At 40.4% G+C, this 25,344-nt stretch overlaps 1 protein-coding gene across 2 annotated transcripts in view; it reads left to right on the plus strand.

The window, feature by feature from the left end:
- COL28A1 (collagen type XXVIII alpha 1 chain) overlaps nucleotides 1-25,344 on the plus strand; it is a 158,343-nt gene that overhangs the window by 70,796 nt on the left and 62,203 nt on the right. For both annotated transcript variants that reach the window (XM_045793658.2, XM_087861051.1), the window contains exons 19-25: nucleotides 870-941; nucleotides 1,671-1,739; nucleotides 4,409-4,480; nucleotides 7,779-7,847; nucleotides 8,450-8,518; nucleotides 12,387-12,455; nucleotides 12,570-12,638. In XM_045793658.2, the coding sequence (XP_045649614.2) occupies nucleotides 870-941; nucleotides 1,671-1,739; nucleotides 4,409-4,480; nucleotides 7,779-7,847; nucleotides 8,450-8,518; nucleotides 12,387-12,455; nucleotides 12,570-12,638 (489 nt within the window). The remainder of the gene's footprint in view (nucleotides 1-869; nucleotides 942-1,670; nucleotides 1,740-4,408; nucleotides 4,481-7,778; nucleotides 7,848-8,449; nucleotides 8,519-12,386; nucleotides 12,456-12,569; nucleotides 12,639-25,344) is intronic.

Genomic DNA, 25,344 nt, shown 5'->3' on the forward strand with positions numbered 1-25,344 from the left:
TAACTTATCTTTAATATTTTTTCTATTAATAAATGCAGTAAGGACACTTTGGCAATGCTTGAAAGTAACACATATTATCTCTGAACATTTTAAAGAGTATATTCTTAAATACAAACGAACTTGAAAGCAAGCAGAATTATTGAGTAGTAGAGCTGACATTTCACTCCTATGTTAGTTTTTTGGGTTGCCGTAACAAAGAACCACAAACATTCATTCAACACAACAGAAATTCATCTCACAACTCTAGAGGAAGCTGAAAATCAAAGTGTCTGCAGGGTCATGCTTTCTCTAAAACCTGTAGGGAAGAATCCTTCCTTGCCCCTTCCTAGCTTCTGGTGCTGGCAGCCCATGCTTGGCATTCCACGGCTTGTAGCCACACTACCACTGTCTCTGCCTCTGCTGTCACATGGAGTACCCCCCCCCCCGCCCCGCCGTGTCTGTCTTTGCACGGCGTTTCCTTCTTCTTATAAGTATAGCAGTCATGTTGAATTAGGGCCCACCCTCATCACCTCATCTTAACTTGGTTACGTCTACAAAGACCCTATTTCCAAATGAGGTCACATTCACAGGTACCAGGGGTTAGGACTTCAACATCCCATTTTGGAGGTTTCAGTTCAACCTGTAACAACGTAATCCAAAACTGAGATCCAAAGAGGTTAAGTAACTTGCCCAAGGTCAAAGAGTTTAATTACTACTAGCTACTACTCAGATTTCTCCACTCAGAGGCTTGTTGCAAATACTGTAAGATACATCCCGTTGGCAAGTACCTCAAAATGGAGGTGCATAAGTATGAATTTCAATTACAATAAATATGATACATATAGATAAATATGAATTTCTGGGAAATAAAATCTTTGCTTATCCACCAGGGGGAGCCAGGCTCAATAGGGCTCCCAGGACAACCAGGAGTACCCGGAGAGGACGGAGCTGCAGGGAAGAAGGTAACCCTATTTTTTACGTTACTAGAGTAAAAACTACTGACTCATGCTGACACCTTGGTCCTATAGGACCTCAAATTAAACCATCCAGGACAAACTTAGTCGTTTTAAGTAAACATCTCACAACTCTAAATTTCCTTTTTCACTTATTTTAGGTAGAAAGAACACCAGTTTAATGTCTGAATAGCGTCTCACGCTCTCTGCTTTCTCTCTGGCATTTCAGCCATGGCATCCTCCCGTGACCTAGTCCCTTTGGGATTCCTAGAAAGAACTGAATTGAAACTTTGAGAAAAACACTTTGTCCCCTCCAAAAAGAGAGTCCGTAAATGCATTCAGGAAGTAATTATAAAGATTTTTTGAAGTATTACGAGTTGACATTTGAAATACTCATTTTTCAAGATAAGTAGAGAAAAACAGCAGATGGAAAGGCTGAGGTTCTTTCTTTTTTTTTTTTTTTTAAACCAAACCATCAAATGTGAATGAAGAGCCAAAGGAAAGTGAGCTTATCCTTTGAAAATTGGCTGAGAAATTGGACTCTTTCCTATTTCAGCTGCTCTGAGCTAAGCTAGAGATTGATACTAATTTATTAAATTGGTAAATTCCCAAATTAATTTTAAGACTATTATTCTGGAGGTTCTCAGCAGAGAATCCACTGGCCATAAAAGGAGACAAGGTGGCTTGTACAAACTGTCCATCGAGGATTAGCTAAGACATCGGTGTCATTTCCTCTAGGGAGAAGCTGGGCTCCCCGGAACAAGAGGCCCAGAAGGACCACCTGGAAAAGGACAACCTGGCCCCAAGGTAGGGAACTGACAAAGTGTTGGGGAAAGCAAACTACCCAACGAGACAGTTTAGGAGAAATTTGATTGTTATTCTTGCTATGTCAAATGTGTTTACTTCTGCCTTAAAATTATGGCTGTAGCTTGTGAGTTTTTGGAAGACAGCAAGTATGTATTATTCATTTTTATTTTCCTAAGATCTATCATAAGACTCAGCTACTAGAAAGAGTTCAACACGTTTTCTCAATAAATGGTCAGATTGACATTTTAAAACACATAGAAAAGAAGCCTTGAGTTACATCCTTGAGATTTGAAAGTCCATACGTTTTCTTCAAATATTTATAGAATCTCACACAGTAATAAGAAATATCGCCTTATTGAATGGAGGCTTCATTTTCACAGCTTGGCATACATTGTAGAAATGCTGGTTGAATAACATCTTTATATGTCAAGATGAGAAAATCCAAATTCATCAATAAAATCACTAGAGACGTAACCTACGGCCTCCAAGATGCCAGATGTTCCTGCAGTCTTTATGTACAGTCATCAGTGTACATGTAAAGATTCTGAAAAATTACATATAAGTAAAGTAAAAATAAAATCTATATACTTATTAGTGTTCTATTTATAATTGCATTAAAATGGTCAGTGAAAGCTTAAGAAGTCTACGTATTGTGAAATTTTGGCTAAAATTGAGTCCTTAACCTTAAATGTGAGAATTTGACATTTAAGCATATTTGCAGAATTTCGAACATTTTAATTTATTGATTTACCAATGATATCTTTCCTTTTTTTGGGTGGGGGGAGGTGAATGTGGACATAGAATACCTTTTTCATGTCCAACAAAAATACTTTCAGAAATGCTTGTCTGTTAACATTCAGGAGAGCTGATGTTTTCTAGAAGATATTTTTGGAAAACAGACCCTGGGAGTTAATAACTGAAGTTGTGAGAATGAATGATGTCTCTGAGAAAGAGAGCTGAGGTTTGAATCCCACATTGTGCAGTAGCTGGAGAAAGAACATTCAGGACAATATGAAGATAAGCAGAATAGTTACCGTGTTAGGGAAACCAAGGTGAGAGGGTTTTAAGAGGAAAGCAATCGGTGGTGTCAAATGCTACCAATAGAGCAAGGAGAATGCTTTGGAAATGCTGAGGGGATCTGTGGCTTATGGACAGTTATGGAGAAGAGTGGTAGGAATATGTTATGTAGCCCAGATATGCTATGGTCCAGTGTTGGCACTTTATCACCTTTAATTGGGTTCCTACTGTAGTCTTCTGGGTTATTTAGATCAGTAAATTAAGTCTGGGAGTGAATAGAAGAAAATAACTAGTTGGGGTTAGATTTTGCCTCTGCTGGCAAATGATCATGATACGATAAGTTAAGGATACAGTAACATTCAACTGTTATGTTTTTTATCACTTGTCACTGCTCTTCATTAGTTTGGACCTTGGGGAGTTAATTACAGCTGTAGGTAGGAGTTCACCTCTTCTTGAGGGAGTGTCTGCGTTGCTGATGACCTTGGGAACATGTCAGAAATGTGAATTCTTGGGTCTCAGTACAAACCTACTAAATCAGAAACTCTGGGCATGGGTGGGGCTCAGCAATCTGGGGGCTCACAAACCCTCACGTGAGTCTGATGCCCGCTTAGGTTTGAAAATGGTGGTATAGTTATTTATGTCATAAATGTTTCAATGGCCTCAGCTGCAAACCCGAAAGAGTTATTCCTTTGTTGAGCCACATTTGGATCTGGTACCTTACAGTTGAGCCCTAGTTTAAGGATAGTTTGTAATGCTCTGGTTGAGGGCTCTGGTTGAATGTAACAAAATTCCTTCAGGGAAGTACGAGCTTACACAACCAGGCTGAGGAAGAGCCCATGGGCAGTTTCCAACTCTGCTCCAGGTTAATGCTCATGCATCTTTCTGCCAATAGAATTATTGGTCTCATTTGGGAAACGGAACTAGATTCCTTATTGAGGAAGAAATGGGGCTGGATTTGAAAAATCTGGGTTTTTTTTAGTGGTAACATTTTGTATAGCTAGCCATTTCATGCTTCACTTCCTTGTTGCCACTTTTATGATCTATAGATGTAAAATTTAAAAAAATTTTCTTATTCAAGTATAATTAACATACAGTGTTTTATGAGTTTCAGTTGTACAATATAAGGATTATATATTCACAATATAAGGTTCTATATATTTCTCAGTGCTCAAGATATGTGTGCTCTTCACTCCCTTCACCTAACTCACCCATCCTTCCACCCACCTCCCCTCTGGCAACCACCCGTTTGCTCTCTATCTTGGAAAATATCTCATTTTAGGTTTTAAAATTGAAGCAGCATTACAGCTGGAAAAGCACAGGTAGCTGTCTTTTCTGAAACCGCGAACGTCTCAGGAGCATCTGTTAATAAACTAAATCCGCCAAAGAACTGTGAATTCCAATCAAAGTCCCGAGGGAGATACTGAGCTTAGATTTAAAAAAACATTAAATCATATTGAATAAATGGTAAAGACTGAACAATTCTGAAGTCATCCAGTTTTCTCAAGAACATCAGCAAATCCCGTACAACAGAGCTGGCCTTGGGACACATTGCTTGAAAATCAGTGTTAGTTGAGAACATGGTCCTGATAGGGTTGTTTTAAGAGGAAGGAGGGTCTGTTCATACAACTGTGTTTTTATGATTATTTTGTCAGGGTGATGAAGGAAAGAAAGGGAGCAAAGGAAATCAAGGAGAGAGGGGATTTCCAGGGCCTGAAGGGCCAAAGGTATGTTTCTTATACTCTCCTTTATGCTTTGGGGAGATTGTCATTGTGTCTGGTTTTAATAGAATATTAGATTTCTACTGTAAACTGGATTCCCTGGTTCCTTCTCAACAAATCCAAGTGGAAAAAGCTTTAGAAAACACACTATTCTAGGCCAAACAGGATGGACTAGAGAGTCCATAAAATAGGTGATCTTCACTGGAACATTTATGACTCTTGGAGACCATCTGTATGGCAATTCTCTCAAGTGACCACCAAATATTCAGAAGCTAGGATAAAGTTAGGACTGTAGAACATACCAATTCTCTTCCATCTTGTTTTGCTAAACAACAACACCGTTCCAGATGGAGAAGCAGCACGGACATGAGGAGGAGCAGGGCTTCAGAAAGCAGGAGAGTAGGGTTCTCATCCTGCTCCCCCAGGAACCTTTGGGGCCAGTCACTTCAATCACAGAAAGCAATAATAATATCTATTTCCCAGGATTGCCGTGAAGACAGAAAGAGTTAATCAAGCACTGAGCACTGTTCCTGGGACATAGTAAGTGCTCAGTACATGGGGCTATTCAGAGAGGAAAAATCAATACTGTGCAATGGAAAGTAGGGGATATATAACCTGATGAACTGACCAGGACCAGATGCTGAGGATGAAGTAAAGTAAATTGCTAGACAGGCAATCAGGTGTGTGTCCTGACGTAGCAGGAGAGAATACTGAGGTCATTTGGATGTGTCAGGAAACAGAAACTGCAAACCTAAAAGAGCTCAGGCTTCTAGGAAGATGTAAACTGTAAGGAGACAAGAGGTACGTTGAAGGACCAGACTGTTAAAGAAACACACACACACACACACACACACACACACACACACACACACACGAACGGTACCAGCAAGATAAGAGCAGGTAGAAAACAAATCATCCTCTGTGGACAGGTCATTAAGCTTCAGTGTCCATCAGTACCACCCAGGAGCTTGTTACAAATCTGTATTTCTTGGCGCCGTGCCTAGACAGCGGGATTTTAGTAAGTGGGCGGGGTCCTAGAAATCTGCATTTCTTAAGTAAGTGCCCCATGCCGCGGGTAATTCAAGGAGCACAGGATGAGAAATGCACTATAGAGGGAGAGTGTTGTATTAGTATTGATGACAATGGTTATTCCTTATATTGTGCTCTCTTCTTCAAGAGTAGTTTTCTGTATTTTGAAATAAAGCTTTTTTGGTGAGGAACTGCCATATTTTAAAGCATAATCACAATTTATTTTTTTTTAAAGATTTTATTTATTTATTTGACAGAGAGAGAGACAGCCAGCAAGAGAGGGAACACAAGCAGGGGGAGTGGGAGAGGAAGAAGCAGGCTCTTAGTGGAGGAGCCTGACGTGGGGCTCGATTCCAGAACACTGGGATCACGCCCTGAGCCGAAGGCAGACGCTTAACGACTGAGCCACCCAGGTGCCCCCATAATCACAATTTAATACAGGGTCTTTAAATAGATATATATACTATCTATATATATAATTTGATATTTTAAAAGTAATTGACTTTTTTTTCTAAAAAAAAAAAAAGAAGAGTAGAATAGATGAAATCTAGAAGCATAATTTTGTTTCCCTTGGTTTAAGTGAGAATTTTAACAGGTTGCTGTTTTATTCCTTTGCCATGGGGTTGAATCGGGTGGTTATCTGTTACCAGAATCCTGGCTGTGTCATGGGCCATTGCCTTATAGGTTTGGAATTAAAGACTTGGCACGCACCTGTGAGGCATGCGCTGGGCCCCAGCGGGCTGGTGCGCTCAGCTTGTGGGGCGTACTGGGCAATCAGCACAGAGGGAGGCCTCAGCTGTGAAGGCGACTGTGGTCCAGGGCAAGAGTCATTCGTGGTGAATCTGATGGATGGAGTCGCTCCCGGAGGAAACAGGGGGACACGGGGGCAGTTCCCACCACTGAGGATAGTTCAGTCTCTAAGGCGGGGGCGGGGGGGGGGGGAATTTCTTGGAAAGGTACAGGTAGTAAATATTTCAGGCCTTGTGGCCAAGGGGCAAAACTAAGGATATTGTAGTCACTTAAATAATAATCATTTAAAAATGTGAAAATTGGGGCTCCTGGCTGGCTTGGTTGGTATAGACCATGTGACTCTTGATCTCAAGGTCATGAGTTCAAGCTTCACACTGGTGTGGAGCCTACTTAAAAAACAAAACAAAATATGAAAACCATTTTTAGCCACGGCTGTACGAAACCCGGCAGCGGGCCATCTTTGGCCTGACGGTGGCAGTCTGCCTCACCTGTCCTACATCAGGAGTTTCCAAACTGACTCATAACAAATCCCTACTAGTCACAACAAATTTGACCACACTTTAATATAGGTTTATTCTTTAATTGTAGCTTTCACTCATAAACTATATTAATATGGTATGAAATTTACATAAATAATTGAAAATTTAAAAGAGATAAAAATTTACAATGAAGCCCTAGTATTTTCTTCTAGTATCTCAAATGGGTCATTTTGAACACCTGGTGGGGTGTGTGCACCCTCTTTTATTGACAATTGCTCTGCATAGTGTCTTTAAGTGAAGTAATTGTACCTGTATCAGAACTCGCAGAGGGGCCTCATAAAACTTGTATTCCTGGGCCCAGCCCCTAGATCTATTGAATTAAAATCTCTGGGGTTGAGACCTGACTCTGTATTCTATCAAATTCCTCTGATGATTTAAGGGTCACTGGTCTAGAACCTGATGGGACAGAGATATTGCTTGAGTCTTTATTGAGACTCAATATTGAGACACCAAAAAAAAAAAAAAAAGACATGTTTCAAATTTTCTATTTGAAATTCCATTGTTTTTACCATCAACTCCCTACCTCTAAAAAGGGATGTGAGCTAGGATACAATAGAAGACATATACCATGGGCCATAAAATAAAATAACAAAGGAAAAAGAAGGAACTACAAGGAACATTATTTACCTACCAAGTATACCCAAGAACTTGTGCTGAAGAAAATTATTGTAATTGAACAAACATTTCCCTCTGAGCTTGCTGGCATGCAGTACAAAAGGGAAGCACCCTGAATTGCATAATTTTTATTAGCTAGTAGAAGAACACACAAGAGATAAAAATTTCCTAATATTCAGAAACTAATTGAATGCATTTTTTAAAGGCCTTGAAATCTCAATCACCAAAAACTTTAGTAGAAATTTGGCAAAAATGTTCAAATATTTTCACATTGGTCTGTGAAACAGGTCATAATATTTTAAAATGCTGGGAAGACATTTCTGTATTTTTCCTAATATAATTACTATATATGGTTTCTTTGCTTTTTTTAGGGTGAACCAGGAATTATGGGCCCTTTTGGGATGCCTGGAGCATCAATTCCTGGACCACCTGGGCCGAAGGTATGCATTCTTGGGAGTGAATGAATGAATGATTTATAACTTGGATCTTTGGCAGTGGGTGTGGGGAAAAATTCATGACACCAGTGAACAAAAATTTTAGTTTTGGAAGAACCTTAAGATAATATCTGGTTCAACCCTGATGTTTCACAATTAAGCAAACTAAGGGCTAGCAGGAAATTTAAGATTAGAAACTAGGTTTCTTGCTCCTCATCCTGAACTTGTCATTTCACCATGAACTACCTCCACCAAATCCTATTTTAAAAATTTATTGTGTTTACTCAGAAGAATACAGTAAGATTAATAATCAGAAAGTCTGCCAGAAAAGAAAACCGCTCAGATTTAAGAGCATTCCCAGGCATTCTTATAGTCTAAATATTTGAGTCTAGATAGCCACCCATTTCAGGGGCCTTTCTATAAATAGTCCTTACTGACAGGTTTTATTTGCTTGGGATTTGAAATCCCCCTCAAATACAGAAGAAGCTACTACATCAAGATCTGAGATTGATAGATTAAACCCTTTATCAATCTCATTTGTGTTTCGTGCAATTATGGTTTCTCCTGCCATTTAAGACCTGAAACTGAACATTATTTGAAATGTGCAGGGAGATAGAGGAGGACCGGGGATCCCTGGATTTAAAGGAGAACCTGGAATTGCTGTTCGAGGACCAAAGGTAGGCTTTATTCGTTCTTTTTTCCCCTCTATAAGAGAGAAGGGAAAGGGGAATCAATGCACAGTAAACTGACAGTGGAGACTGTTCTACTCACCCTACATTGATGAGCTGGAATGTAAAAGTACACTCTCGTTGTTTTAAAAATCAAACCATCAGATCATTTTTCATAACTGTGGAGGAATGATAGCTCCTATGGTTAGATTTTAGATGACTAAACAGTTCTTTGAAAATGCTCTTTTTGTAATGTCTGTGATATAAGAGATTATATGACCTGTAGCTTCTTTCATTTACATATTAATGGTCTAGGTATCTCTCACAAAACATTGTCCAAGAAGTTCCTGTTTGGAAGCTTTACTGAATTAAATTTCTCTGCTTTGTTTTCCATCTTTCAGAGTTATTTTAAATGAAAATACAAATAATTATAGGAGATGACAGTTTTAAGTAATCATATCTATTTTCCATGGCAACAAAGCACCATTTCTCTGCTCACACAAAAACCAGTATCACAGCAAAATTTAACATTGCAAATGTCATAAACACATCCCAACCGTGTTTAGGAGAACAGATTTTGGGGCTCCATAATCAGCACTGTATTGAATTAGTAGCATGATTTTTTTTTAAGATTTTATTTATTTGACAGAGATAGAGACAGCCAGTGAGAGAGGGAACACAAGCAGGGGGAGTGGGAGAGGAAGAAGCAGGCTCATAGTGGAGGAGCCTGATGTGGGGCTCGATCCCATGATGCCGGGATCACGCCCTGAGCCGAAGGCAGACGCTTAACCGCTGTGCCACCCAGGCGCCCCTAGTAGCATGATTTTAATGTGGTTTTGAAACTGGCTTTAGTTCTATCAAATTGCCTCTTCTGGATAAATGAGATCGAGTACTAACATCAGTGATTTTCAAAACCTCAAAAAAGAAAACTTAGAACCGTCTTTGAAATATAATGTAAAACCCATATACTGTTATTAAGTTGGAGTGCTCCTTTTAATGGTCAAGGGGGGGATCCTGACTTCCACTGTTCCTAATCACTTTAACTGTTGTCCTTGCTAGAGTGACAATCCTCTGGTTTACTGGGAACACAGAAGATTGTGGAATTTTCAAGCTAAAACAGAGCAAGTCCAGGGCAAACTAGAACAAGGTGTTTATCCCACTCCCCAGACCCTGAGGCACGTAGCAACCCAAGCCAAGGAGAAAATTCCAAATTTCCTAAGGCTAAAACTATAGATATGGCCTTGATCAAGAATGTTTGGATGGCAATTTTCATATAGTTTGATAACTTCCTGAATCTGCATATTCCTGGTTCCATGATTTAATGCTACTTCTCTCTACTTATACTTTTCTTTACAAAAATAAAGTCCAGTTAAATGTGCAGCCTAGATTTATAAGCACCCCCCCATTTTTTACTGATCATTATTGGCATTGCTGGTGATATAGTTAATTGATATTCTTTACCTCTTTATTCCATAATTTTTCTAATCCCTTGGCCTTTAATGATACTCTGTCATTCTTCCCTAGTGCACTATTTTTTAAGCTTTTGAAAGGTTAAATGTCTGATGGAAGTTTGGGCACATAATTCAGTTTTGCATATGACTTCAGGGAGCTCCCAGGTCCTCCCCTAAAGTCCATTACAAAACACCAGATTAAGCTTTCTGCCTTAATTTCTGTTGAGTGAGAGAGACACTTCAAAGGGAATCACTCTGCAGGACATTTTCTTGAATCCAGTGCATCAAGGCCAAGTGACCAAAGTTCTACCTATAAAAATATTGTGAGGAGTCCAGCGTAAATACTGAGACGGAACAGTGCCCCCTCCGTGCCCCCGATATTTCCTATGAACACGAGATGTAACAAGCTAACAGAAATTTTTACAGGACGCAGGACAAAGATCTCTAGGAAAAAAAAATGGTTAGTTGTAAACTATAAATGTTTTAACATTTTTTCCTCCCAATGTGGGTGCCAGAGGATATAAACAGTAACAGCTGCCGATAATGTTATAATCTTGAAACTTAGAAATAAAAACTGAAAGTGAATTTTGATTCCAGTTTTCCCTTCAACTTAACCAGGGAGCAGTTACTGCTTTGGTTGCTGGCCTGTTCCTCATGTTAAGCATGGAAAGAAACGGCTATCTTGTTTTGGGACATGTCCATATGGAATGTTTAGAGCTTTAATCTTGAAGATGGCAGTTAGTTGGCCATAGCTGAGGATATGCCAAAATTCATCCCCCCGAAGAACTTGTTTCTGCTCTCTGTCACATACCTGGGAGAGGTCATCTTGTGTCTTTGTTGATGATAAATAGTACACTATACGTTTTTATAAGTGGCCATGTGTTTTGTAAAGATCATTCTTAAGAAGGTTCATCACATAAAAGCAGTCTCATTTAATAGGAAAAAAACAGCTACTGTATTCCTCATTTTTAAAATAAACTTAACTTCTTATTGCTTAAAGAGTATGCAGTTTTCCTCCCCCAAGTCAGGCATTCACTCATGAAAGCAGAGTTACGAAGAGCTTTTGGGTGTTGGATTTGGGGCAGCATTTGGCTTGGAATAAGGGCGGTTTGATCTCAGAATGTGAGATCCTTGCATATAAGCAAAGCATGGAGAGCCTTGCTACTTTTTCCAACACAAAGGTCTGCCAATTATCAGTTTCTCCCCAATCATAAATGTTTAGAAATATGAACAGCTTTTAATCAAGATAATTGATATGTGTTGACAAAGGCCGTTATAAGAGTTATCAGAGTAACAGAATGGAATGTAATACAGAAAGAATCACATGTTTTAAATATAGTGTAATAGATTTATATTTTCTAAATCTTCTAAGAGAGGCTTCCTCACTTTTTTTTTTCCTCTCTCTCCATTTTACCTTAGCCAGAAATTTCTTTGATTTGCAGGGCGCCTGGGTGGCTCAGTCAGTTAAGCGACTGAGTCTTGGTTTCAGCTCAGGTCATGCATGATCTCAGGGTTGTGAGGTGGGGCCCCAGTTGGGCTCTGTGCTCAGCAGGGAGTCTGCTTGAGATTCTCTCTCCCTCCCTGTCTTCCTCCCTCTCTTCTCCCCTGCCATTCGAGCTCTCTCTAAAAAAAAAAAAAAAAAAAAAAAGCCTTAATTGCCGTCTGAAGGAGAGTAACACATCTCAGAAAATTCTGTTATTCAAAAGGCAGTAAGCGTGCTTCCCTATCCTCTATATAGGAGGCCAATTATAGCTACTGAAGTTTTTGATGCCAAAGGTTATTATGTAAGAAATATTTAGGACTTCTTCCTAGGTCTCAAGATATGAATCACAAACTCTGTGTCCTATCTATTTATAACTTGTTTTTAAAAAAATAATCTGTTTTTAATTTCATTTGGGCTTATTTATTCCCTGTGTAATTCAGGCCCATTGGAGAGGACAACAGATGTAACATAACAATAGGTAGCATATAGTTATCTTACTTGACACTCAAAATTTTACACTCGAGATTTTGCTATGTAGTCTTTCCTTCTCTTCTTCTCACACCATGCATATTAAAATTTCTCATTTTTATACTTCTCTACAATTTATGATACAAAGAAAAGTGTAACTTTAAAAATTAAAATATCAGTAATCAGTCATTTTTAATTCCTATGAATGTGTTTCCCATAGAGGACTTTGTAGTGGTTCACATATATTCCCTCTATTCATTCCACGCTTCCTACCAAATGCAAATGGGTAAGACTTATGAAGAGAGACTTATAACAAGTTGCCATATGTGGTAGAATTCCCTTCTAAAATTTTTCAAATCATTCCCCTGCACTTACCAAATGCACATTTGCCATAGAGAGCTGGAATTGTGCTTAAGTTTTGCCAGGTGTTTCATCATTTAGTCTTATGATGTCACCCAGTGTTGAATTTACACAGGGGGCCCAAGGACCTCGGGGACCAGTGGGTGCTCCAGGACTCAAAGGGGATGGCTATCCTGGTGTGGCTGTAAGTGTGGACATCGCTGTGCTTTCCTTCATTCCCTCCCTCCTTCTCTTTCTTTCTTGATAAGCACTGCACATGACAGGGACACTCACTCTCTTCCTTATTATATCGTCTCAGGGACCTCGGGGACTACCAGGACCCCCTGGACCAATGGGCTTACGTGGAGTGGGGGACACTGGCGCAAAGGTAAGATTTTAAAGCAGGTAACATAGTAGCTTCTAAAAAGATGTCTTATAGGTAAATGAGTTTGGTAAAAGTGAAATTTTTATCAGAATAATAGAGGAGTGGTGATGTCTAAAGAATTGATAGTTATTTATGTTCACCTATGGACTCTCTGGGGGAACTTGCACTAATTTGAACATGTAGATTAACTTTGCGGATTTTCTCCTGCTTCTCTGGTAGCAACCCTTACGTTCCTTTGCTGCTTTGTTTTCTGTACCAAAGTCAGAGTTTGGTCCAGAGCCCTCCTCAGCTCCTCTAGACATCTCTTCCCCTAGGAGATCTCAACCGGCCCCATGGCTTTAACCCCCACTCACGTGCTGATGCCTTTCAAATTTCTGTCTTTCTCCCTAAACTCTGGTTGCACATCTAGTTTCTTACCATATAACTTCTCTTGGATTCCTCGCAGACATCTCTAACCTAAGGCCCCAAATTTAATTTAATTTTAATTTTCACCTCATAAGCCTGTAAATGGTACCACCCACCTCGTGCTCAAGCCAGGAGATCTGAATCATTCTTGCTCCTTCCTTTCCCTTTCCCTCCATGTCTAGTCTTTTGGTAAATGTTGTCAGTTCTCTCTTCAAAATACATTTTGATGCTAGCTGCTTTTCTCCTTCTGCTTCACCAGGGCAGACCAACGTCATCGCTTGTCCAGTCTATTAAAATAACCCCTTTATGGGCCTTCTCTCTTCTACCTCAGCCCTCTGTTACCCACCAGGCAGAGTGGTATTTTAAAACCATGAATCAGATCCTATCCTTTTCCTTTTCAAAAAACACTCTGGTGGCTTCTCTCCACACTTAGAACAAGATCCTACCGTTCCCTATGGCCTGTGAGTCCCTTCACGACCTGATTGTAGCTCCTGCCCCCTTCTCCTTTGGGGCCTTCTGCCGGCTACACTGGCCTGCCCTATTTCAGCTCATTCCTGCTCCTGGGTCTTGGCTCTGTCAAGATGGCTCGTTCTTAAGGCTGCAGCTCAGATCTTGCCTAACCTGAGCCTGACTGCCTGGACAAAGACCAGCCATCTCTTCCCTCACTCACCACTCTCACATCCCCCTGTGTATGTCCTCCACAGCAAAATCACTTTTTCAAACCATCTTGCTCATTTCCTGTTCTGCGTATTCCACCAGAGTGTACGTTTTCCTGAAGGCAGGCTCTTTGCCTGGACCCAGCGAAACTCCTGGCCCCAGAAGTAGGCGTGCCGCCTGGTAGCAGCTGTGTAACATGTTGAATAAGTGGAAAGTGAAGAATGCTCAATATTACACTACAGAGAAAATATGTCCTTGGAAACATATCCACTTAGTTTTTCAAAGGCTTTTGGGTCATTCAAGAGAGATGTTCTAATTGCTCAATGTCACCTTATTTTGATTTTTTGGTCTCTGCCCCAGCACATGGGAGAGACACCACCTTGCCGATGCTTCTGTACAGCGGGTAGGCCCCTTTTGCCTTCTCCTCTGGACAAAGAAACATGGGAGACCCATGGCCCTAAATCCTGTCTGTAGAGGACAGCTTGCCTCCTCCCCGTCTCTGTTAGCATGATCACGAGGCCCAGGGAGAGGCTGTGTGTGAAAGCCCTGTGTAAACCGTACCGAGCAGCACGCCGGAGATACTTGTGTCAAGGTTCCGGCTTGCTCTGACTCAGAACTGAATCCGATCCTCTGACACACCTTGACGGTGTCAAGAAACCATAGTGAACTGGGGATGGAAGTATGCTTTTTTTTTCTTTAAAACATAGTCATCCGTCAAATGCTAAAATTTAAAAATAGGAAGACATTTCAATATGTAAACCTTGTTGTTTTCTGCCCTCAGTGGGGCACGGGTAAAACTTTTGTTATTACATAAATATTCCTTCAGTTAGGAAAGTAGAAACTTATATATGGCATGAAATAAAACGTATTCAACGTGTATTGGAATGTATCTGTATTCTAACGGAAGCATGATCACTTACATTTCCGCTGAGTAGGTTATTATATTTTAGATAAGTATATGTTGTCTTATATCAAATTGTACTATTACGCTATCGCTCTATATTTAGCAATGATAATAAAGGCAGACACTTACACACAGATAGAGAACATTTTAAAATTTGTTTCCTGTGACTATTCTACTATGTCAGGCTATTTAACATACAAACTAAAACATTTACTAAATGATTCCATATACCAGTGTTCTCCGAAAGTCTCCCACATTTGCTATCATATGGATTTTAGGGGGAAAAAAATCAAGAAAAAACGTGTTCCTTCAAAATGTTATGCTGCCTATTTTACTTTTTGAAACAACCAACACGTTGCCAGAGATATGTCTTAAGGGAGACTCATTATCTCTGGTAGCCCACACGGGAGGCTGACTGGAGGGAGCAGCTGACAGCTCAGTCCTGGCTGAGGGGAGGAGGGAATATTGCCCAGGACCCACCTCTGTCTCCCTGTTCCCCCACCACACTCTTGGCTGCCTTTTCTTTTTCTCTTTGACCTCTTCCTGTAGATGCTGGGAAAATGTGTTATCTTGGAAATCGTGTGAGCTACTCTTAGAATTAAAGACCTTGGATCATAAACTTGAAAATAAAGGAAATTCTAAAACCAAACATCAGCTTTTAAATAACTTTCATTATCATCTCTCCTCTTTGGTATAAGCCTTAAAGTCTCTATGTGGCCTTTTTCTCTGAAGAAAACTTTTGGAAACACACACACACACACACGTACATGCACACACGTGTGTAAGTAAAGAAAGAGAGATATTTAGAAAAGTTTAATTCCACCTAATTTACTCTTTCTGGTTTGGTAAAGTGGAGGTGAAACCCTCAAAATACCTAAAGGTGTCAATGGTAGCAAAAGCACTGGTCTCAAGTGTGTGCAAAATTCATCTCCTTTCAGTCTGACTTAAAGTAACAGAGAAATTGTGTGTGTGTGTGTGTAATTGTATAGACATATATATCTGATATGTTTTTCATTTAAACTCTGTGTAGTCACCTTAAAATATTGGCCTTAGTGCATTAAGTTACAAAACAAATGTGTTTTGAAATGAGGAAACCATTAAGGTTGACAATTTATGGTTGGTCTTTGTGCTATTTAGTTAAGGGCACATGTGTTTAGCATATGACACAGACATTAGAATCAAAGCTTCTATGTTTCAAAACCTATCAGAAGCGGTCCCTGACATCTTGCACCCTTGCAGTGCTCTCTGGCTTTTTTCCAAGTGGAAGAATTCCATATGACATCAGTGGTTATAGTACTTCTATATACAGTTACCTTGAATTGCATCCAAATTTTGACAAGGGCTTCTGAAAGATTTCTAAAATTCTTAAAAAAGCTACACTTCCAAGTAGATAGGAGATATAGTTTTAAATCTGCTTTTGAAATGTGCCTGGAAGAGAAACTGACAATTTGGTTTCTTGCTGAGTGGGAAGCACTCCTCTAGCACCCTGTTCCCCGGACCCAGACTTGCTTGTTGATGGGGAAGGCAAGTTCAAGGATCTTATTTAGTGCTGCCTGTATTTTTTCACTGAACTCCTACGGACGAAAAGGATCCTTTGTGATTTGGGAACAATTATTATGTGACCCTCATCTGCCTTTGAGAGGCCCACTTGACTCTTTGCTCCGGTATTTTCCCCTGCAAAGGCTAATGAGGTGCATGTGACCCAGGGCCTGCTCCATGGACATCGCTGAGGATAAGAGTTTATCCTTGGCCTCCTAGAAGAGACGTGTAAGGAGTAGCTCTCCTGAGCTTCAGAAGGGCAGGTGCATCCTGCCATGCACCTCTCTCAGTTCTTTTAGCCCCCTTGGGTGTGCTAGTTCAAAAGAGAAGAAGCCATTCCTTCCCTAAAGCTTTGGAGCAGATGAAATGGGGCCAGCCCTTGCACAGAGGGACTCTAACTTGCCTGTTAGGGCTCTCAAGGGACCTCTTCACCATCAAATGGTTGGAATACAATCTCTGGGCAGAAAGGATATGTTGGGTTGTTGCTATTATTATTGTATACTATGTCAACAGACATTATATACTACCAAAATATTTCCAGAATATCATCGCATTTTAAACTCCTCCCTTGCTCTATAGGTCAGGAAATCAGGAAGCAGAAAGCCTGAACACCTTGCCCCTTTACGATAGAAACAGTGTTGATACTATATTGTATTTGTGTATAAGAGGGAGACTGTGAATATGGATGAATAAATGCAAATGAAATGAATGAATAAATCAGAGCAGAGAGACTCGCTCGCCCTGATCTGCAGATGCTTCATCTTCAAAGCTATCTTCCAGATACCTCGGCATCAGTTAGTGTACAGAGAGATTGTTTGTCTTTCCAGCCTAGTTTTCCCATTGTCCAAACTTAAATTATGTAAACATTAACGAGAAGCACAAATCCAACCCCAAAAGAGTTAAACACTTTTGAAAAGCTTTAAATGTTTGAATATTGTAAATACATGCTTTATTTGACAAAAGTGGCCCATAGTCATAACTTAAAATGCAAAGCTCTGTGAAATTCCACCGAGTATCATTATTCTAAAAATGTTCCCAGCATTTGAATTGCCCCTCTGTTCTCTGCAATGGCTCACATATGTGCACACCACCAACAGGCCATGGCAGAACAGAGGAGCGATTCACACAGAGCTGCGTTAGGAATTTGTGCATTCCGTTGGTGGACATGGACTGGACAAGAAATTCCAGTTTGAACAGTCTCTGACAAGGAGGGCTGGCCTTGGATACAGACTTCATGACAGTGACGTTAAGGGTCTGCGACTCCAAGCTGGAGTGGAAGAAACCCACCTCCCATAATGTGACAGGCAGGACAATCAGCTTAAAACCAGGACTAATTAGAGCCAGAGCCCTATCAAGTTGAAATGCCAGGCAACTTGACCTTTAGATTTCAGAAAAGGTCACATTCAAGACCAGGAAAACTTGACTAGGTGACTTTTCAAGGTTATCCCCCAATTCAGTTCCATGCATGTTTTTTAAAATCAGAGCTATTTTCCTGTCTGTCTTGTGACCTTCAAGGCTGCTTTCATCCCACCTTCCTGTTTTCCTAGCTCTGCATCTCTCTCCCTAGCAGTACATACATACCTCCGCTCCCTTCAGCCCTGGAGACACACGCTAAATCCTCTTAGCACTGGCCACCCAAATCACCATCAACACATTTTCATTTTTAGTCATTCAGACTAGAGGGGCTCTCCCCCTGTGGGAAATTATATTGAATATCATTACAAAAGAGCCTTCTCTTCTGTCATTAGGGACATCAGTATTTCTATTTTCAAGATTCCTAATGCAGCTAAACAAGAAAGACTCTCTCCCTCTCCAATGAGATTCTCAGCACCTTGGCACAAGGGAATCTTTTGTTCATCTTTGATGAGTTGATTTTGAGAAAAGAAACAATCAACACTGGGGATGTACTGTATGGTGACTAATGTAACAAAATAAAAATTATAAAAAAAAATAAAATCAGCTTAATTCTCTATCAAAAAAAGAAAGAAAGAAAGAAAGAAACAATCAACAAATCCTCCCCCCCAATCCTAAAGCAATTTTTTAAATTATCGTGGACTCTGAGACACTGCTGCTTGGCGGTGAATGTTAAAGTTTTAGGAGAGAAATTAATTGGAAGAATGGAAATTATTTTAAATATTTTTAAATTCAAAGCTGGGAAAATATGCTAAGGGAAATGTTATCATGATCTGAGTGCTTGTTTTCCAACACCTTCTTCATTATTTTCACATCTCCCTGATAATTGTGCTGGTAACTGTTCCTGTCTCCCTTTTCACATTAAAGGGTGCCGGTGAGCAGGGACTGAGTGCTATGACAATGGGCAGTCACAACCAATAACGCATTGTCAGTATCAGGTTGTCTACTGAGAAGCCGACAGTAAGCTGAGTTTCCATCGGCATCCTGGCAGCCACGGGGAGGGGCGGCAGAGTTCCTAGACCAGTGCATTACAGAACCCATTTCAGAGCCGCGCTTATGCTCGTGGTAGCTGGAGACTTCGTAGTTAGATCTTAATTTTATTTAAAAGCCAGAAAGGAAGAAACATGAGGCAGTTGCTAATCATCACTTTGACTTATGACTTAGTTGAAATTCAGTCATTCCCTGGTTTCATCATTTAGTAGAATCTTGAGTACTATTCCTTGGAAAAATTTTAAGAAATTTATTCTTTTCACAGTGAATTCAATTTGCTTTTCATTGTCCCCCAAGTAGAAAAGCATGAAATCCCTTTTAAAACAACTGTAACCTGCTTCCACCATCCTCTCAAAGAGTGACAGGGACCTAACAGGCATAGACCAAGGGCAAAGCAGTGATTAGAGCCTTGTCTACAGGTGTGGTGGGGGTAGGAGGACACAGTCTTATTAGGCTGCTTTGTCTCAAGGAGCACTGTCTTCTCAAATGTTGTATTTAAATCTTGTAAAACTCAGAAGGCATAATAGGTTGTTTCATTTTCACTGCTCTACTCGGACCTCTGTTATTTACCAGCTATGTGACCTCACCAAGTTACTTACTCTCCCTGGGACTTAGCCTCCTCATCAGTGGTCTGGAATAATGATGCCTACCTCACACCGTTGTTCTGAGAAATTAATGCAATAATGTCTATAAAACATTTTAATGAATTCTAACACGCTTAAGTCGTAGTAGTCATCACAGCATGCGTTACTGTACCAAATCAAGTACGTTGCAGTATAGATACACAGAGAAAATAAGAATTGGTTTTGGGAAAGATCTGGAATGAGACTAAGTAAAACATTGGGGTAAACCACAAAACTGAGCAGTGGCAATGATGGGGAAATGGAGAGTCAAGCCTTAGACAGCAGGGCACTGTGCAGGTAGTGAGGGCCTCTCAGGGATCTTGTCATGAGGATGTTTTCCTTCTTCTCCTTGAGAGAGCGTGACTGACGGAATGTAGGAAAAGGACTCTCACAGCCACAGACCCACGGTCTTTGCATTAAATGGTAGCTAGAAGAAAGTCCGTGGAGACATTAGCATTTTGCATTTCCCTGCAGCCAATACCAAGAAGGGAGATGGGCTCTGGAGTCCGACCTGGGTTTGAATTGCTCCTGGCTGCATGGTTTTTGGGAAATCATGTATCCTTATCTGGAAGTCTCAATTTCCTTATCTATAAAATGGAGTAAGTTGATGCTGATAGGATCAGATAATGAATGAAAAGTACCTGCTGTATAATAAATTTAATAAGTATTCATTATTTTATTATTAATTATGATAATTTTGATGTTAACCAAAGGTTTACCAATGAGAAAAAGAGAATGAATGTGATAGTGTGTTTGGTTTCTTTTCCTTTCTTTTAAAAAGTGAAATTTGTGGTATTAATCAATGAATGATTACCAGGACCATCATAAGATTATGTAGGATTTTAAAGGTGCAAGGTTATGGTCTAGGTAGAACCTTCACTGAATCATTTGTTAAATTCACATATATGAGTACCGCAGGTAGTTAGTTCTAAAGTTGGCCATTTCCTGTGAAAATTGGGAGTATCTTAAGTCTAGAATTCCTTTTGTGGGCCAAGAGGAAGCTCTGGGCAATCTAAATAGTTCTGTTTGTTTGCTTTGTGAGGGGTTGGGGTAGGAATCAGGCTGTGTGGTCTTATGAAATTGATGGATACAGTCAAAAATGGCAACTCCAGAATTGGCGGTCAGGGCTGGTGACTGTCTCCCAATGCAAGGGCTCCCTCTGCAGGCTCCAGAAACTCTCAGCTCCTGCGTGGGAAGCTAAGTCCAGCTGTGCAAGGGCCTGTCTTAATTCCTTTTACTTGCGATCGTCACGCCATCCACTGACGATAAAACCAAATGTCTGAAAGTGTCATGGTGAACGCACTTCGTAGGTCCCTCTGGTGCTGCACTGTGGCAGACCGGGCGCTAGCAAATGCTCAGGTGAGTCGGGACCATGTTCCTCTTGTATACCTTCACCCAGTGTGGTGGCCTTGTATGGGCATATGGCCCGTGGAACAAAAGACATGATACATCTTCAAGACTGCACCACAGTAGAGAGACAGTGTCTCTGTGGATTCCATAGCTCATTAAGTCCTGATATTCCCACGTATTAAAAAGTATGGTACAGAAACACCGAGGAACAGCCCTAAAACCATGTTATAGACCAACTGTAACATCTGCAGAATACGTTAAGCTGAGATGTGGTTTAAAGTCTTTCCGATAAATAAATGCATATATCAGAGTTTATTTACCTAGGTCAAAAGATTATTTGGATAGATAAAACCCAGTTATATGTCAACAATTATATGGGTAAAGTGGACAGCTTATATGAAGGAAACACTGTAGCACCACAGGTGATGTGGGAATCATGCCATCAATGTTCATTGGCCAAGGTTCAAGGATAGAAAAGGCAATAAGGTGTCCATAAGGTCTGCACTCAGCCTTCAGACACTCCTACATGATGAGAGGGAAACTGAGTAAGAGAGAGAATGAGTAGCAATAATGAACAAGGACAAGGCTGGCCTAAAATATACTCATAATTTATTTCAACTGTTTTTCCCGCTTGCTTTCCCATCTGGGCTCAGTGTGTGTGTGTGTGTGTGTGTGTGTGTATCTGTGTATTAATACTAATTGAGAAGGAAGTTTTAACTAAAATCATCCCAAGAAAAATATCATGAATTGTAGAGTTGAATTCTTTCTTAAAAGAAATATTACTCAATAAAAAAATCTCCTACTTTGTGTCCATATTCTTAATTTTTAAGAGGCGTGTAACATTTGGGACATACCAAGAATGCATGAAAGACATGTAAGTTCTAATGATACCAAGTCCACTTGTGTGCTTTCATCCTTTGCCCATCTTTCTATCTTTAAAATCTTGTATTCTTCTCCTTGTTAATGGTGAACATCATGGCAACTTTCCTCACCTTTACAGGTGAGGTTTTTATTGGATAGTGTTCGTGGGTTTAAAAAAATACTATTAAAACATTTTATTATGAAAATTATTAAGTGCATGTAGAAGTAGAAAGGCTAGTAAAATGAACTCCCATTTACTCATCACACTTGAACAATTATCAGTATGTGGTCCATCTTCTTCTATTTTCCTCTTCCCCCTCTCCCACTGCATTCCTCTGAAGCAAATCCCAGACATCTCCCATATAAAGGTTTAGCATTTGTCTCTCAAATATAAAAGCTCTTTTTAAAAACCTAACTGCAGTACCATTAGCAAACTTAAAAAGCATTAATAATTTCTTAGTATCATCCAATATCCAGTGTTCAAATTTGCCAGCTTGTCTTACAGACTTTTTCTGAATTGGGATCTAAATGACGCCCACACGCTGCATTCAACTGAGATGCTCTTCATCTCTTTTAATCAAAGGTCAGTCATCCTTTGTTTTCCCTGGTGCTTTCTGTGTGGATGAGTTCCTTGACCCTGACGGTCTTGTCGATGCTATTCTTATGGTGTTAACGTGTTTCTACATCCTCTGGTTGTTCGATTTAGAGACTTGCTCAGATACAGGGTCTGTTCCTCTTAGCAGAAGGCTTTCCAGGTGGGCTGTGTACTCCCCGTCGCGCCACATCGGGCTGCGGACCTGGCTTCCAACCTCACCACGGAAGGGCAGAGGTGACTAGAAGCACAAGAGCGAGCCATTGTATCTGGGGTGGGGTTCATGGTAACCATACAAGGAAGACAATTATTTTTGATAAAACATGGAATGGTTCTGGGTAAAATCTATTGAACTATGCTTACCTATTTTGCTGGTGGGCGTCAAAATGCAGCAAGTGTGTGAATCAGTCAGGGCTAGCTGGAGACTCTCCCCCAGGGAACTTACAGATACTCCCTCTAAAGGCGTATCTTGAGTAAAGAGGCTTAAGAAAGGAGAGACAACAGAAATGTATGTAGCCCAGGACTCGTCATGTTCTCTACTTGGAGCTCGGGATATAGGAGTGATCATGTAAGCTGGGAGAAACTTGGGGTCACTCAAAGTTGGGAATCAGAAAGAGAGCGGTGTTAGAGAGATAAATAGTACCTGTGGTCACAAAAGCAGCTATGTACTACGTGGAAGTGATGGAGACAGGAAACCAGAATCACAAAAGTGGCTTGCAGGCACAAGGGAAATCGGTAATTATGAAAATGAGAGATTAAAAGAATTAAGTCAGTAATCAAAGTTTAAACCTTTTCCTTTTCTTTTAAGGCCTTGTTTTCTCTTTAGGATTTATAAGTAGAAAGTAAAGTAAGGATGGGCTGTTTTGCTAGATAAACAACTTCATCATTTCTTATAATCCATGATTTTTGCACTGTTGCATTCTAGAAGCTATTTCGCTCCTAACAGAACATGGATGAAACAGGACCTCAGGCAAAGAGCTTGGGAGATTTAGCTTCAAAGCCTGCCTTTGGTTTCTTTCTTTTTTTTCTTTTATATTTTATTGAGGCATATTTTATATACCCTAGAACTCACCCACTCCAAGTATATATTTTAGTGATTTTTAAAGGAAATTTAGCAAGTTGAACGGCCTCACCATAAATCAGTTGTAGAACATTTTCTTCCCCCAGTAAAATCCCTTACACCCATTTACAGTTAATCCTGTCCTAGTTCCTGTTCCTGGTCCCAGGCAATCATGAACTTACTTTCTGCCTCTATAGAAGTGCCTTTTCCGGACATTTCATACAAATGGAATCAAACAATATGTGGGCTCGCAGACCTGGCTCCTTTCATTGAGAGTAGCGCTTCTGAGGCTCATCCGTGTTGTGGCTTGTAGCTGTAGTCTGTTCCTTTTCATCGCTGAGTACACCACCTTTTGTCTATCCATTTTTCAGTTAATGGGCATTTAAGTTGTTTCTAGGTTTTAGCTATTCTGAATAATTCTGCTAAGAGCATTCATGTGTAAGTCTTTGTGTGGACACACGTTTTCATTTCCCTTGCGTACAGGAGTGAAATTGCGAGTATACCGTAAATCGATGTTGAACTCTTTAAGAAACTGCCAAACTGGGGCGCCTGAGTGGCTCAGCCGTTAAGCATCTGTCTTCGGTTCAGGTCATGATCCCAGGGTCCTGGAATCCAGCCCAGCATCAGACTCCCTGCTCGGCGGGAAGCCTGCTTCTCCCTCTCCCACTCCCCCTGCTGGTGTTCCCTCTCTCGCTGCCTCTCTCTCTGTCAAATAAGTAAATAAAATCTTAAAAAAAAAAAAACCTGCCAAACTGTTTTCCAAACTGTCTGTACCAGCAGCTTATGAGGGTTCCTCCTTCCCCACATCCTCCTAGTCCTGCTTTTCAATAGCTGTCCAGCTTTAGACTAACTTTAGCTCCCTCTTAAATGAAACAGCTGGGGTGGACCGCCTGGGTGGCTCAGTCAGTTGAGCGTCTGACTCTTCGTTTTAGCTTAGGTCATGATCTCAGGGTCCTGGGATCGAGCCCCATGTTGGGCTCTATGCTCAGCATGGAGTCTGCTTGAGAGTCTCTCCTCCTTCTGTCCCTCCCACTCCTGCTTTCTCTTTCTCTAAAATAAATAAATAAGTCTTTAAATAACCCAAAAGCCCAGCTGGGGTGAGGAGTTAATATTTCCCAAGTGCCTACTCAGCTAGATAGACAAAATGGCACAAGAGAGGGAGCCACTGTATCTGGGGTGGGGTTCACAGTACCCAGGCAAAGAAGACAATTATTTTTCATAAAACATCGAATGGTTCTGGGTAAACCATTGTGTTTACGTATTGTGTATTACGCGGTCGTGGTCACAATACAATAGATTGTGTGTCTCTATCACAGTGTCTAGACATTTGATAGACATGGTGATAGAGACACTCACATTCTTTGTCCTATTCACTGTCATCCCCAGGAAATGTAAGTATGATTTTGTATATATCTGATGAATGTACTGTGGTTCAGAGATATTAGGTGAGTTAGTCACTGCTAGAACATAGGGTTGTTGTGAGTACTAAATTACACCCAATAGCCTATATGGACATGCACAGCATAGTTCTGGGTACAGAGAAGGTGGCTAATGAAGAGATTTTCGTTTCTCTGCTTCTTCCTGTCATCCACATCTCACATAGATCTAACCACAGGGCCTGAGCTAACCTAATCAGGCCCTACCGCTTTTCTGGGCTACTTGCCTGTCCTAAAAGGCTTTGGGGAATCTGGAAAGGGTGTATAGAGCTTATCCTGTAGCAGCGACTACTTTTAGGGCAGAAGTATCACAAAGTTCATCCTCAACCCCAAATAGCATAATTTTTGTTGCATGAGATAGTAAGAGCAGCTGGTTCAGGATGGGGTTGGAGCTTTCAATGGTTTCTTTTTATTCTTGTCTCTTCTTTCTCCCTGCACTCACAATGGTGGCACTTTCCCAAATTCCAGCAAAGGGAGTTCTGAAAAAAGTACCTTTTAAGGTTGTCAGAAGTTAAGTGACTTGATTGCTTTGAAATGGACCCATAACAGTTGGCTGGGAGATTACTTAAATGGCAAAAAGAAATGAAAACAAAGTGCGATAACACTCCCTTTGTCAAGTATAGGAAAGTGATCTGGGAGGAAAGGGCTCAATATCTTAATCAAATTCCAGGGTTTGGGTTTTAAAATACATTTTATATATGAAAGTTTGTATAAAATTTTTAATATGAAATATGACATTTAATATAAACTATACAACATAAAGGTTTTTGTTGTTGTTGTTGTTTGTTTTAAATCACTAACTTGTCAGGGGCCTGGGTGGCTCAGTCGTTTAAACGTCTGCCTTAGGCTCAGATCATGATCCCAGGGTCCTGGTATCCA

This window comes from Ursus americanus, chromosome 3, assembly GCF_024610735.1.
Source record: "Ursus americanus isolate L20-20 chromosome 3, mUrsAme1.1.p, whole genome shotgun sequence".
Taxonomy (NCBI): Eukaryota; Metazoa; Chordata; class Mammalia; order Carnivora; family Ursidae; genus Ursus; species Ursus americanus.